This window comes from Oncorhynchus kisutch, linkage group LG22, assembly GCF_002021735.2.
Source record: "Oncorhynchus kisutch isolate 150728-3 linkage group LG22, Okis_V2, whole genome shotgun sequence".
NCBI lineage: Eukaryota > Metazoa > Chordata > Actinopteri > Salmoniformes > Salmonidae > Oncorhynchus > Oncorhynchus kisutch.
Window position 1 is genome coordinate 33,172,997 of NC_034195.2, and position 16,163 is coordinate 33,189,159.

General features: G+C 40.5%; 2 protein-coding genes across 3 annotated transcripts in view; both read right to left on the reverse strand.

The window, feature by feature from the left end:
- LOC109867386 (putative adenosylhomocysteinase 3) overlaps nt 1-12,649 on the reverse strand; it is a 36,634-nt gene extending 23,985 nt beyond the window's left edge. For both annotated transcript variants that reach the window (XR_004204793.1, XM_031801220.1), the window contains exon 1: nt 12,358-12,649. Coding sequence is in view for 1 of the 2 variants with exons in the window: in XM_031801220.1 (XP_031657080.1) it covers nt 12,358-12,618 (261 nt within the window). In the remaining variant the exon portion in view is untranslated. The remainder of the gene's footprint in view (nt 1-12,357) is intronic.
- A 417-nt stretch (nt 12,650-13,066) lies between these two features.
- On the reverse strand, nt 13,067-15,618 carry LOC116356297 (testis-expressed protein 52). The gene is made up of 3 exons (XM_031801432.1): nt 15,287-15,618; nt 14,949-15,101; nt 13,067-13,359 (listed from the first exon to the last, which is right to left on the reverse strand). The coding sequence occupies exons 1-3, from the start codon at nt 15,616-15,618 to the stop codon at nt 13,173-13,175; spliced, it is 672 nt and encodes a 223-aa protein (XP_031657292.1). The 3' UTR covers nt 13,067-13,172.
- Between the last annotated feature and the right edge of the window lie 545 nt (nt 15,619-16,163).

Genomic DNA, 16,163 nt, shown 5'->3' on the forward strand with positions numbered 1-16,163 from the left:
TGTGTCTGAAAACTTATGTAAATGTGATATTTCAGTTTTATTATTAGTATATTTGCAAACATTTCTAAAAAACGTTTTTTTGCTTTGTCATTATGGGTTATTGTGCATAGATTGATGAGGGAAAAAAAACTATTTAATAGATTTTAGAATAAGGCTGTAACGTTACAAAATCGGAATACTTTCCGAATACTCAGTACATACAAAGTGGGTAAAGCAGTATGTAAACATAATTAAAGTGACCAGTGTTCAATGACTCTGTACATAGGGTAAAGCCGGCTCTAATGTGCAGGGCTGGGTACTGGGTGGAAGGCGGCTATTGGGGCCTTTTTAACAGTCTGATAGCCTGGAGATAAAAGCTGTTATTAGTCTCTCGGTCAGCTTTGATGCACCTGTACTGTCTCCTCCTTCTAGATGGTAGCGGGGTGAACAGGCCATGGCTCGGGTGGCTGAGGTCATTGATGATCTTCCTGGTCTTCCTGTGAGGGCAGGCAGTATGCTCCTGATGATGAGTTGTGCTGACTGCCCCTGATGATGCGTTGGGCTAACGGCACTACTCTCTGGAGAGCCCTACAGTTGCAGAAGGTCCAATTGCTGTGCCAGGTGGTGATATAGACAGACAGGATGCTCTCAATGGTGCATTTGTAGAAGTTTGTGAGGGCCTTAAAGGCCAAGCCAAATTTCTTCAGCCTCCTGAGGTTGAAGAGGGGCTGTTGCACCTTCTTCACGTCACTGTCTGAATGAAGGGACCATTTCAGGTCATCAGTGATGTGCACACCAAGGAACTTGAAGCCCTTCAATGTGGATGGGGGTGTGCTCTCTCTGATGTCTCCTGTAGTCCACGATCAGCTCCTTCATTGTGTTGACATTTGAAGGAGAGGCTATTTTCCTGGCACCACTCTGCCACGGCTCTCACCTCCTCCCTGTAGGCTGTCTCATTATTGTTGGTAATCAGGCCTACCACTGCTGTGTCATCAGCAAACTTGATGATTGAGATTGGAAACGTACGTGGACACGCAGTCATGGGTGAACAGGGAGTACAGGAGGCGGCTGAGCATGCACCCCCTTGTGGGGCCCTCGTGTTGAGGATCAGCATGGCGGAGATGTTGTTGCCTACATTCACCACTTGGGGTTGGCCCATCAGGAAGTCCAGGACCCAGTTGTACAGGGAGGGTTTCAGACCCAGGGCCCTGAGCTTGGTGATGAGCTTGTTGGTCGGTGTATAATATGTGTACCCTGTACATACGACTAATAGAACTTGAAACCTGAAACTTCCCTCAGCGGAAGTGTGTCCCTATTCCCCAGTCGCTGATTTTCAGTTGCAACTCCGTACACTCGCCCTGATGAACTCAACTGCTGAGCCTCTTTTTCAGCTATAATGCCTTCAGAAAGTAGTCATACAGCTTGAATTCAAAATAGATTACAAATAATAATAATTCTCACCCATCTACACAACACCCCATAATGACAAAATCCAAACCTGCTTTTCGACAAAGCTCTGAGCAAGGCGATTCTTTACTTGTCCCGTCAAAGAATCTACCAGATTTATGCAGAAACAGTGATCCTTTTTTTTATTCTCCTGGATAGTCACCAGTTGAAGTATTGTCGTGGAAGATTCAGAATTTGTTGGTAACATTTGTAAGATGTTTTATATTCATCAAATGTGTGTAAGTTACTTCTCATCAGAATGGTATTTTTGTATAATACTGTGGCGAGGTTGCAGTTATCTGTTCTATGTCAAAACTAAGTTGCATGGGCCGCAGAGAGGGGAGAGGTCAAAGTGTCATCATGTGTAAACATATCTTTTACTCCCTACCTTTCCCAGTGGGGAAAGGAGGGTGGCAGTGTCTGGAATCATTCTATGCTCCCTCTAATGTTGTTTCTATCTTAACCTATAGCCTCATTCTCCTCTCTGTGAGTTTGTCCAGGATTGGTTGTATTTAGGGTTGGTTGTATCTAAATGACAATTTGATATATGCCTGTTGATATGGAGGATTGGTTTATGGTTCTGGGGTTTGAGAAAGGAGACAAAGCTGAACGATGAATTATGTCTATGCTGTCTGACTTGTGTGTGTGGTTTGCTCCTATGATTTGGTAAATAGAGGAAATTTCCACGACAGTATCCTGGGGTAAGGAATGTTTTGGGGATGTTTTAGACAGTTTTGATGTAAAAAAAAGTATGAAATGCAGAAATATCTAATTTACATAAGTATACCCACCCCTTTTCGATGACACTCCAAATTGAGCTCAGGTGCATCCAATTTCCTTTGATCATCCTTGAGATGTCACTACAACTTGATTGGCGTTCACCTATGGCCAAATCAATTGTTTGGACATGATTTAGAAAAAACACACCTGTTCATATAAGGTCCCACAGTTGACAGTGCATGTCAAAGCAGAAACTATACCATGACGTCCCAGTAACTGGCTGTAAAATAATTGTGATAAGGCATATACAGTGGGGCAAAAAAGTATTGTCAGCCACCAATTGTGCAAGTTCTTAAGTTAAGTTCCCACTTAAAAAGATGAGAGAGGCCTGTAATTTTCATCATAGGTACACTTCAACTATGACAGACAAAATGAGAAAAAAAATCCAGAAAATCACATTGTAGGATTTTTTATGAATTTATTTGCAAATTATGGTGGAAAATAAGTATTTGGTCAATAACAAAATGAAAAAAGGCATGTGAACGACTCCGAGAACATAAGACAAAATATTCTGTGATGAGATGAGACAAAATTTAACTCTTTGGCCTGAGAAAACCAGGCAGAGCTAATCACCCATCTAACACCATCCCTAACGTGAAACAGGGCGGTGGAGCATCATGCTATGGGGATGCTTTTCAGTGGAGGAACAATGAATGGAACCAAATACATGCAAATCCTTTATGAGAACCTGCTTTTTAGTGCAAACGACCTTAGACTGGGGGTGAAGATTTATGTTCCAACAGGAAAACGATCCTAAGCATACAGCCAAAGCAATGCTGGAATGGCTTCAGAACAAGAATATTAAAGTCCTTGAGTAGCCCAGCCAAAGCCCAGACTTGAATCCCATTGAAAATCTGTGGAAAGCCTTGAAGATTGCTGTTCACCGCCACTTCCCATCTAATTTAACAGTTTGAGAAAATCTAGGAAGAATGGGAGAAAATCCCCAAAACAACTAAAATCTGTAATAACCACCAAAGGTGCTTCTACAAAGTATTGAATTAGCGGTGTCAACACTTATGTAAATTTAAGTAAGTAAGTATTTCTGTATTTCATTTTCAATACATTTTCTAAAATGTTTAAAACATGGACTGTCATTATGGGGTAATGTGTATAGCTGGATAATTTTTGTATTATCTTTTACATATTTTGAAATCAAGCTGTAACTCAAAAACATGTGGAATAAGTCAAGGGGTATGAATACTTTCTGAAGGTACTGAATTCAATACCCTTTGCACACACTGAATTCAATGACCTTTGCCAAGGTCAGATTACTTTCAGTCAATAGTCCCTTTTGTGTAACTTCACTGCGTAGCCTACATACTAGTCTGTCTCTAATGGTGTCATTTAGGACATCATTAAACTCACAGTGCTCTGTCAGCAAACATTGTCACTGATTTTCCCTCTTCCTGATTTATTCTGTGGAACGTTAACCTTTCAGCAATAACTAGTGGTTTTGGTGAAAAGTGTCCTTTCAGTATTTCTACGATGTCCCCATATGTCTTATTACCTGGCCTGTCTGTAGCAGGCTACTAATAAATTAAATGCCTTCGACCCCGTTTTATCTGTCGAACTGCTTTGCTTTATCTTGGCCAGGTCGCAATTGTAAATGAGAACTTGTTCTCAACTTGCCTACCTGGTTAAATAAAGGTAAAATAAATAAATAAATAAATTACACAAAACACATTTGGCACAATTTTGTCCTCATCAATGTAATTTGCAAGAACAAAATATTCCAACCGTTCTTGATATAAGTTCCGGTGTTCAATGCTTTCATCCAACTGTACAATGTTTCCAACAATTCCAGACATTTTTTGTTTCTCAATAATCCTTCCTGATTGTCACTCACTTTAATATTGTCCTCAACCACGGCAACGTTCTGTTTTCCTCAGTCACGTGATATGCATTCACTTCACTCACTGACATTTCCTCCTCAAGTTTGCTTGTTTACCAGTTTTTAATTCCAAAGTTCATCTTCAAAGTTGAATAAATGTCCTTTCCTTTACCCACTGTATATTCATCCCTTTTTAAGCACGTTGTTTTCTCGCTCCAACGCTCGTCTCAAATGATTTTCTGCCGTACCTGACGATGCTAACTCTCTCTCTTAGCTAGCTTGCATCTGCTAGCGATACACGGTGCTACCACTAGTCTAGACTGTACCGCATAATTTTTTTTGTTTTAAACATGTTAAAACCGACTTCTTCTGGACAGAATAACCACTGTCGGTTCAGACTTATTTGTTGCCAATATTTTGTTATGTCTTGTGGGTTTCATAGCCACGTCTTTATAACAATTCAGTAATGATGAGACGGGAAAGAGGAATTCAGTTCAACCATTTATATGAACCTGATCATTTAAACACAAAACTCCCATGATGTTTTGTGCATACAACTAAAGTTAGCCATGCGGTACGAAAGGTACAACCTGGTATATATACAACACTGGCTACTGGCAGGGCAATGATGAACAGAATAAGGGTATGCAAATCACAGGAGGTTGGTGGTACCTTAATTGGGGAGGCCGGGCTCGTGGTAAAGGCTGGAGCAGAATAGATGGAATGGTATCAAATACATCAAACAGTAGAGCTGTGTTCGAATACCAATACTAACATTCTGTATACTACATACTTAATGAGAATATACTACATACTATATAATAATACATTTTAGTATACTGTAAACAAACTGTATCCTTTCAGTTGAGCGTACTAGAGCTTCGCCTGTTTACCAGTAGTTGATGCTGTTGCTATGAAACCTCTAGCTAGCTTTTTAGCATAACAAATTACTAGCTAGACATTTTATGACTTTGGGTGTGTTCTTAATCTGGAGTACCAGAAGGCCCTCTAGGCATTCGTAAATTCAGAGCATTGTCAGATTGTCCGTTTGTAAATTCAGAGCGTTTCGCTCTCGGAGCGTTCAGAGCACACACTGGACCTCACAACGGCAGTCAAGCACCCAAGCTAACAGGCTAATGTTGCCTAGCTACTTCCAGACACAAATAAGAGAACACCTCCCTCTTACCATTTTACTCGCCCTAGCAGAGATGGTTAGGTAGTTTTCATGTTATCCAGAGCGTTGGTGACTGTAACTGTGCTGCTGGCAACAATTTAATTACTTTATTATGCTGATGATTACTGACACCGGCCATATTCAACAGGTGTTGAGTGTTCATAAATTCATCAGTTATTCTGCGCTCTAGTACACTCAGACGAGAGTGCTCTGAAATCGGAGTAGATAGCCATAGCAAATTTACGAAAGCAACAGAATGTCCATTGAGAACACACAACGACTATACCACTTAGATAAACTAAGAATTACGGGGTTAATCAGGTCAATACACATTGGATAGTTAGCTAGATAGCATATAGAGTGGCAAGAAAAAGTATGTGAACCCTTTGGAAATACCTGGATTTCTGCATAGATTGTTCATAAAATGTGATCTGATCTTCATCTTGGTCACAACAATAGACAAACACAGTCTGTTTAAACAAATAACACACAAACAATTAGACATCTTCATGTCTTTATTGAACACACCATGTAAACATTCACAGTGCAGGGTGGGAAAAAATATGTGAACCCTTGGATTTAATAACTGGTGACCCACCTTCGGAAGCAATAACTTCAAATTAACTTTTTCTGTAGTTGCAGACCTGCACAACAGTCAGGAGGAATTTTGGACCATTCCTCTTTACAAAACTGTTTCAGTTCAGAAATATTATTGGGATGTCTGGTGTGAACTGCTCTGTTGAGGTCATGCCACAGCATCTCAATCAGGTTGAGGTCAGGACTCTGATTGGACCACTCCAGAAGGCGTATTTTCTTCTGTTGAAGCCATTCTCTTGTTGATTTACTTCTGTGTTTTGGGTCGTTGTCCTGTTGCATCACCCAACTTCTGTTGAGTTTCAATTGGCAGACAGCCTAACATTCTCCTGCAAAAAGTTTTGATAAACTTGGGAATTCATTTTTCCATCGATGATAGCAAGCTGTCCAGGCCCTGAGGCAGCAAAGCAGCCCCAAAACATGATGCTCCCTCCAACATACTTTACCGTTGGCATGAGGTTTTGATGTTGGTGTGATGTGCCTTTTTTTCTCCACACATAGTGTTGTGTGTTCCTTCCAAACTATTCAACTGTAGTTTCATCTGTCCACCGAATATTTTGCCAGTAGCACTGTGGAACATCCAGATGAACTTTTGCAAACTTCAGATGTGCAGCAATGTTTTTTATGGACAGCAGTGGCTTCTTCCGTGGTGTCCTCCCATGAACACCATTCTTGTTTAGTGTTTTACGTATCGTAGACTCATCAACAGAGATGTTAGCATGTTCCAGAGATTTCTGTAAGTCTTTAGCTGACACTAGGATTTTTCTTAACCTCATTGAACATTCTGCGCTGTGCTCTTGCAGTCACCTTTGCAGAACGGCCACTCCTGGGGAGAGTAGCAACAGTGCTGAACTTTCTCCATTTATAGACAATTTGTGATGAACAGCAAGGCTTTTATAGATACTTTTGTAACCCTTTCCAGCTTTATACAAGTCTTCAATTATTAATCTTAGGTCTTCTGAGATCTCTTTTGTTTGAGGCATGGTTCACATCAGGCAATGCTTCTTGTGAATAGTAAACTCACATTTAGTGAGTTTTTTATAGGGCACGGCAGCTCTAACCAACATCTCCAATCTTGTCTCATTGATTGGACTCCAGGTTAGCTGACTCTTGACTCCAATTAGCTTTTGGAGAAGTCCTTAGCCTAGGGGTTCACATACTTTTTCCCACCTACACGGTGAATGTTTAAATTATGTATTCAATATAGACAAGAAAAATACAATAATTTGTGTCGTTAGTTTAAGCACACTATGTTTGTCTATTGTTGTGATATGATGAAGATCAGAACAAATTTGATGACCAATTTATGCAGAAATCCAAGTAATTCCAAAGGGTTCACTTACTTTTTCTTGCTACTGTATTTAATATAGTGTCAAGTTTGTTGTATTAGTAGCCAACTAACGTTAGGTAGATAGCTAACATACGGGTACATACTGCTGTAATGATATGCTATGTAGTTCGTAAGGATAGCATAGCTAACAAATTGTCAGCCAACATAACGTGTAAGGTAACTTACTTGAAAAGTCATTACTTTATTACATTGCACAACATTTTCTTAACATTTGTCATAATTAGTTAAAGCAATTAATTTGTATCCGCTCTCATTGGACTTAGGCTGCATATATTCTGCCATTTTCTTCAAATCTGAAAATGATATGAAGCCACGCCCACTTTCTGAAGAATTGCATTATGGGCCCTAAAAGTATGGAAATAGTATCCACTGCTCGTATACTTCGTATTTTGGCTAATGCAGTACGACATCTGGGAACTTGCCATACTAACTATACCCATACATTGACCAATAAGCATACTATTTACTCCATTTACGTCACAAATAGTATGGTTAGTATGAGTATTCAAACACAGCTATGGTTTGATGCCATTCCATTTGCTCTGTTCCAGCCATTATTATGAGCCGTCCTCCCCTCAACAGCCTCCACTAATGCAGATGCACGGCTGCTACCAGTGTGGGACTGAACCAGTAGAGAGAGTGCTCAGGACAGGTAGAGAAAATCATGTCAGTGTGGAGAACAGCAGCACACTTTATTTTGGTAGAGCTTAGTAGATGGAGAAACTGTAACTGACCTGAACACGCACACAAATAAAGCCTATATAAATAAGGTGTAGGTGACAATAGCTGCACACTCTGACCTTCAAAGTTTTCAGAGTGAACCTGTTTTTCTGAAGGCCCAGACTCTCAGTATAGCTTACCTAATGAAGTGTGGGTGTGGTGTGTTTACCTCATGAAGTTGGTCACTCTCGCACCCTCTGAATGTCACCAAACTAACCTAGTACATGTTCACAACCTTTAAACAACCTTTCTATGCCAGCTTATGAATATTCTCTGTGCAACATCACCTTGCCTCTCATTGAAGGCTTATAATGAATATAGGCTTAAAAATGTATGTCCCCCATAGATTGACTTGCCTAGTTAAAGGTTGCCTAGTTAAATAAAGGTCAAATAAAATAAATTAAATCAAATATTTGCTACACTGAACAAAAATATAAACACAACATGCAGTGTAGGTCCCATGGTTCATGAGCTGAACTAAAAGATCCCAGAAATGTTCCAAACACACAAAAAGCTTATTTCTCTCAAATTTTGTGCACAAATTTGTTTACATCCCTGTTAGTGAGCGTAATCCATCCACCTGACAGGTGGAGCATATCAAGAAACTGATTACCCATAAGAGTCTAAGCCCTGTCTAAGCCTGGGGGTTCTACTAAACTATATGGAATTGTTTTAAGAAGGTCATACCAATGATAATTTTGCTATTTGATTTGGAATTTGAAGACGCCTTGAAGTATAAAAACTATATATAAAAAATGTATTGATGAAAAGGAATTTTTGGCCTTACTAACCTAGTACACCTAGTGCTACTAGACCATTTAAACACATTGAATAACAGATTCACTACATGGAAAAGATAGTCCACCCACAAAATGTCAAGGAAGTTTGTCCTAAAGTGTCTGTCCTATATCTGAGCGATATAAGAAAGCTCAGGAAACATTTGTTATTTTTTTTGTACGTGTATTTAACCCCTTATTTTTGGCACTAAACTGTCTCTATATACAGTGCCTTCGGAAAGTATTCAGACCCCTTGACTTTTCCCACATTTTGTTACGGTACAGCCTCATTAAAAAAAGTATTAAATAAATAACAATTCTAAGCAATCTCCACACAATTCCCCATAGTGACAAAGTGAAAACATGTATTAAAAATGTATTAAAAATTAAAAACAGAAATACTTTATTTACATAACTATTCACTCTTTGCTATGAGACTCTAAATTGAGCTCAGGTGCATCCTGTTTCCATTGATCATTCTTGAGATGTTTCTACAATTTGATTGGAGTCCATTCAATTGATTGGACATGATTTGGAAAGGTACACACCTTTCTATGTAAGGTCCCACAGTTGACAGTGTATGTCAGAGCAAAAACCAAGCCATGAGGTCAAAGGAAGTCTCCGTAGAACTCCGAGACAGGATAGTGTTAGTAAGGCACAGATCTGGGGAAGGGTACCAAAACATTTCTGCAGCATTGAAGGTCCCCAAGAATGCTCCCCATTCAACTTGACAGAGCTTGTGAGGATCTACAGAGAAGAATGGGAGGAACTCCCCAAATACCGGTGTGCCAGGCTTGTAGCATCATACCCAAGAAGACTTGAGGCTGTAATCGCTGCCAAAGGTGCTTCAACAAAGTACTGAGTACTCTGAATACTTGTGTAAATATAATATTAAATGTTTTTCTATTTAATAGATTTGTAAAAAAAAATCTAAAAACCTCTGTTTGCTTAAGTCATTATGGGGTATTGTGTGTAGACTGACGAGGGGAAAAACAATTGAATCCATTTTAGGATAAGGCTGTAATGTAACAAAATGTGGAAAAAGTGAAGGGGTCAGAATACAGTATATACTTCCATAGATTTTTTCCATTTGTACAGTGGGACCTTCAGACAAGTAATGTGAGCGAAACCGACATGTACGTGTTCGTGAGTGTCTATCCTTTCCATAGAGGGGTCATATTAGTGTGTAGCTCAAACTGTTCTGACGCTACAGACCATTTTGAGAGAAGCCGATTTTCGGAATGTCTCATGGTCTGACAAACACCACTCTAGTTGTGTTACCTTTCACCACAGATGCATACGTGCAACACAGGCGGATGCAGTGGATTAAGATGTATCCAACGCAAAAAATACATATCTCTAGCTAAAATTAACAGATTTTTATGCAGATTTTATTATTATGCAAAATAGATTTCCCCAGGGGAGCGGACATCGACCATAGCGGGTTAAACAGCATGATCATAACAAGGGTGCCTCATGTGCTGGGGACAATAAAAGAGCACCCTAAAATGTGCAGTTTTGTCACAGAACACAATGCCACAGATGTTTCAAGTTTTGAGGGATAGTTTGCTGACTGCAGGAAAGTCCACCTGAGCAGTTGCCGGATAATTTAATGTTAATTTCTCTACGATAAGCCACCTCCAACATTTTTTCTGAGAATTTTGCAGCACGTCCAACCGGCCTCGCAACTGCAGACCACGTGTATGCAGTCTTGTGGGCGAGCGGTTTGCTGATGTCAACGTTGTGAACAGAGTGCCCCATGGTTGCGGTGGGCTTATGGTATGGGAAGGCATAAGTTATTGACAACAAACTCAATTGTGTTTTATTGATGGCCATTTGAAAGCACAGAGACACTGTGACGAGATCCTGAGACCAGTTGTCGTGCCATTCATCTGCTGCCATCACCTCATGTTTCAGCATGGTAATGCACAGCCCCATGTCGCAAGGATCTGTACACAATTTCTGGAAGCTGAAAATGTCCCAGTTCTTCCATGGCCTGCAAACTCACTAGTTATGTCACCCATTGAGCATGTTAGGGATGCTCTGGATCAACGTGTTTGACAGCGTGTTCCAGTTCCCACCAATATCCAGAAACTTCACACAGCCATTGAAGAGGAGCTCGACAATATTCCACAGGCCACAAATTACAGCCTGACCAACTCCATCCAAAGGAGATGTGTCGCGCTGCATGAGGCAAATGGTGATCAAACCAGATATTGACTGGTTTTCTGATCCACGCCCCTACCTTTAAAAAAAAAGGTATCTGTGACCAACCGATGCATATCTGTATTCCCAGTCATGTGATATCCATAGATTTAGGGCCTAATTTATTTATTTCTATTGACTGATTTCCTTATATGAACTGTAACTCAGTAAAATCTTTGAAATTATTTGCATGTTGTATTTATATTTTTGTTCAGTACATATTGAACAAATCCACCTTGCATCGATTAAGGTTCCAAATGCTATGGGCCCCCTAAACTGGTTCTGTGCCCCACCTTGGCCACCCCATTCATAATATTCTTGATATCAACCTGGTCTCTGAGCATTTCATATTATTCTGTACATAAAGCCAAGATTCTCCATTTAATATGATATGTTATGTTCGGTAAGGTTACAAAAGACAGATGGTTACTTAAGGCAAAAACTAAATTAGGTCTGGTTTGGTTAGATGGATGGGCTTATGACAAATGTCTAGCAACCCAAAGGTTGTGAGTTTGAATCTCATCACAGACAACTTCAGCTAATTAGCAACTTTTCAACTACTTGCTACTTTTCAGTTACTTTGCAACTACTTACCATGTTAGCTAACCCTTCCCTAACCCTTTAATCTAACTCCTAAATTTAGCCCTAACCTTAACCCTAACCCCTAGCCCAGCTTCCATTATAGAGCTAGCTAACATTAATGGCATAGCTAGAATTCATCATATATAGTTTAGAAAATGTGTAACATATTGTATGTTTTGCTAATTTGTAACATATGTATACATTTATAATACAAATTGTAATTCGTAACACATCATACGAAATGATGGTGATGACAATCCACAAAATAATACATACCAATACGAAACGTATAATATCATACTGGAGTATCTCGGATTTTTGTACAGAAAAATTATTAAATTCGCTGAGACCAGGTTGCAAGCTATATTTCACAAGGTGGATTGGTTCCTTTTGGGTCATAACTTTAGAAACTCCTGGTATACAGCCTTGTATTCTAGTCCCAGCAATAGCCTAACTAACCCCCTACATATTAAACGCGTTTCTCATTTACATTTATCATTATATGTACTTCAGTCACAGTACCATCAAGATTTACAGACGCTCTGTTCGGATCTGCGCGCGTCATTGCAGAAACATGCGGTCGCGACATTTATTTTGATCAACATTATATGCCGTGGTGGTGTCTAACGCTGGCGCATGTCATGGCGCAGACGAATTTGCATTTGATAATGCTTTTAATCGTCGCAATTGAGATCTGAGCAGATACTGCCTTCATCTTTCAAACCTTGACGTATCACACATTGATTCGCTGTCACAGCCAAGATGGTAGGACACTATCCAACTAAAGTTGCATTGATTGAGCAACTCAAACTGTTGAATGAGCCTTCTAGCACATGTAGTAGCCTACTGAAGTTAAAACCCAAACCCCCACAGTAAAAGTAGGATAAGACACGAGTCTAGGTCATTGATTTATCCTCACCCTCTCCATATTTAGCGCTTCGATCACTGTCTCTCCCGCCCCAACGGACACCTCGGCCCCGTTTCCGTTGGACGGTTGAGACTGCTCGCTCCATCTGGTCTCGGCTGCATGCAACATATTCCACAGGTTGGGGTTGCATGTCGACGATGAGAAGGTATTAGCACCACCCTCATCTTCTGTATGCAGTTCGGGAAACATGACCGGTAAGGTTAGGTCTTTATATGGAGAAGGAGCATCAGTCTGTTCAGATTTCTCTGCCATAACTGGACTGGTGTTGTGGTGACTGAACTAAATAACCTCTTCTTTTGAAAGTATGAAAAAAACATGGGTAAGGGCGGGTCTGAGCAGAGGTATGGTCTGTCCAGTATGCTAAGGACCCACATACCTTCCACATCCCAAAGTGATGACTATGGTGACTTTGAAAATGATGACCTTCCACATTCCAAAATGAAGACAGATTTGACTGTCTGTTTGTGACCCTGATGACCCATTTCACTCTGCCAGTATGTGTTCATTTTCAACACATAACACACAAAGAAAAAGGCATAATGACATATGTGTTTACAGTAAACCCTGTAGTCATGATAGCCACACAGAGAGGCAGATTACATCCACATGAAGGATTTAGGCCCACAGCCCAAACATTTATTTTGTAACTTCCATTGAATTTCCATTGAAACTTCCATTGAACAACCCCTCACTGGATGGCAGTCCAGTGAAAAGGTTCACTGGACTGCCATCTATTAAACAAAAAGAAGGTTGCAACACAGACAATGATGTAGATAGTCAGTAGTCTTTACTGTCAGGGTGAGTGTTCAGGAAGTCTTTGCTCTGCCCTTCATGGGGCAACTCAGGTGCTCCGGGGGTCGTTTCCGAGGTAACCGGTAGCAGAGGGTGTGTCTGCGGAGCATGAGGAGAGGCGGCAGGGGCAGGCTTTGGGTGGTGGAGGTGTGTGTCATTCCTGTCTGAGGGTCCTCTGTCTGCGGCCCATATCGTCCACGCCTTCAACACACAAACACACACACGAACGCATATGTGACTTGTTCCAGGAAACTAGGCGTATGTCGCGCGTCACTACTTCACAGGAGAACATAAACTTTTACATTTTTATCAAAATGTTTTTTTGGGGGCAGAAATGCCTTCTTGAACATGTGAACTTTCATGTGCCTTAATAACAAATTGTATGCCATTTGTAAATGGGCTATTGTTATTTTACTACTGTTCTTTAATTACTTGTTACTTTTATTTCCTATTCTAATCTGTATTTTTTTAAACTGCATTGTTAATTAGGGGCTCGTAAGTAAGCATTTCACTGTATTCGGCCCATGTGACTAATACAATTTGATTTGAAATACAAATACATTTGTCCAATTACGAGCCTAGTTGGTTTAGCCACAGAAAAAGGGGGAGCAACCTTCCCGCTAGCCATTATTGGCTGAGATAATGGACATGCCGAGAGATGAGTTTGGATTGGTCTGCCATGTAGCAGCTTCTGTCTATTTGAGCTGGTCAGTATGTGTAGGTAATCCTGTCTAACGCAGGTGTTATATATATATATATATATATATATATATATAAACATATTATATTATATGTTATACATATATATTATATATATATATTATATATTATATTATATATATATATAGTGTAGTAGAGCTGCATAAGTAAGAGCAAGTAAGTAAGAGCAAGTAAGTGGCATCCGTGACAGGGAGAAGCATCCTTTCCATCTATACGGGTAAGATAGACTAGCTAGTTACATTTTCAGTTATTACACATTTCTAATTTTGACAGAAAGTTGTTTTCATTTCAAGTTAAAGTGTATTATTAGCTAGCTAGCTAGCTAATGTTATGTGTGTGATCTGTGTAGTAATATTATTTGTATATCAGAGCCATTTGCTTTGCTAGTTATAGCCTAATGTTAGCTAGCTAACGTTGAACCTGGTTTGTTAGCTACCTGCAGATTCATGCAGGGTTGTAACTTCATGAGTTGGGATTATGGTTCATTGTTTAGCTAGCTAGCTACATGTTTTAACAAAATACTCCACTATGCAAGTATCCATTTCAATAGGGTGAGTAAAATGGTCAGTGAGCTGTTCTCTCATTTATGTCTGGAAGTAGCTAGCAAGCTAGCCAACATTATGTAGTTAGCTTGGGTGCTTGACTGCTGTTGTTAGGACAGAACGCTCGGATAAACCCTTAAAGAGATGGATGGGGCTAAAGCTTAAGAGGTTGTGAACGTTGCTGAATGGGTGTAGACAAAGAAGAGCTCTCCAGTAGGTACCAAAACATTCAATGGACATTTTCTCAAAAGTGAGGATACAAGTTTACAACTTTCAAAGCAGAATTACTTTTCCATTGTTCCTCAACCATAGCGTACGATGTACCATTTTCTAGCTCTGAGTCTCTTCTTTTATCCATTGTAAAAAACACAATTTCTAATTTTGCTAAATAAGACTGAATCGATCCGCTCAGTCACATATATAGAAAGGAATTTGTGACTATTCTACAATTATTCACTGTTTTAAGACTGAGCATGTCTGAACCACACATATACAACAGCATATACTGTACATCTCTACAAAGATTACCGTTTAAAGCCACTAGGGGGCAGTATGTTGCCCTTGCTGTCCAGTGGTGGAGCCCTCAGGTGACTGAGCCAGAGCAGCCTCTCTCTCTCCACCCACTCAGGGTCCACATCCTGGGGTGAGTCTGCTTGGCTCCCCCTGGCCCCGCTCCAGTTCCTGTGGATGTACACCTATATTTGTCCTGCACTCTTTTTATGTGAAAGCTCGTCATTGAGATTTCCAATGTATTTATAACAACTGGCAAATAAACTTGACGGAACTATCCAAAAACGACCCCTACCCCTGAATACTACAAGAAGTGCCTATGGGTAGGGGCTGTTTCTGGATGGGGCTGAACTTGCCTGGGTCTCCCCCTCCACTGGAAGAAGAAACGTGCCAAGGTATGGGGGCCCATTCTGGAAGGAGGAGGTAGGCTGGCCTCCCTCTGGGGCTTACGCTGCTCCCTCTCAGCCCTATCCCTCCACCTTTTCTCCTGCTCTTCGCTGTTCTCCACTTGCACCCAGTGCAAGAACTCCAGTCGAGGTTGGGTTGGTGGGAGGGGCAAGTAGAATGTTTCCCTGGGAGTGGCCAATGAGTTGGTGACCTGGGCTTTGTGGGCGGTACCTCTCGGGGGGCCCTGCAGGACCAGACGATGCTGCAGGCGAGGCTTGAAGCCTGGGTACCTCATCTCCATGTTGCTGCACAGTAACACCCCTCTCACACTAGCCTGAACTCTCCTACTCTGTAGCTACAGCAACACCTGTTCAATTACCTGTTGCTGCTGGCTGATGAAGTCACTTTGTTCCTATAGCAACATGGTCATTGTTAGCTGTCACTGAAAAATATATAGAGTAAATGGAATAATGTAATTCTAATTCTAGAAAACAACAAGCAAATATAAGTAACCCGATTGTAACGTTTCTGAGGTGGGCTTGCTGTCAACAGTCTGAGGGTTTAAAGTTTAAGGTTTCAGATTAAAAGGTTAAAGAGAAAAATCTACCATTGCAATGTTATGGACATTAAAACCTTACTGGATTTAATGCTGTGTCAAATAGCATCAACAGCCATAATCTACAAGGCCAAAGAGAACTCAATGTAACTTGATGCGTTTGATTTACTCCTCTGAACTCAACAATCCGTTACAAAACGCACACATGCAAATGCCCACACAAAAGCTTCCAACTCATCTACCAATGCAGGCTGCCTAGCAACCTGTTGCTATAAGATACTGCTGGGCCT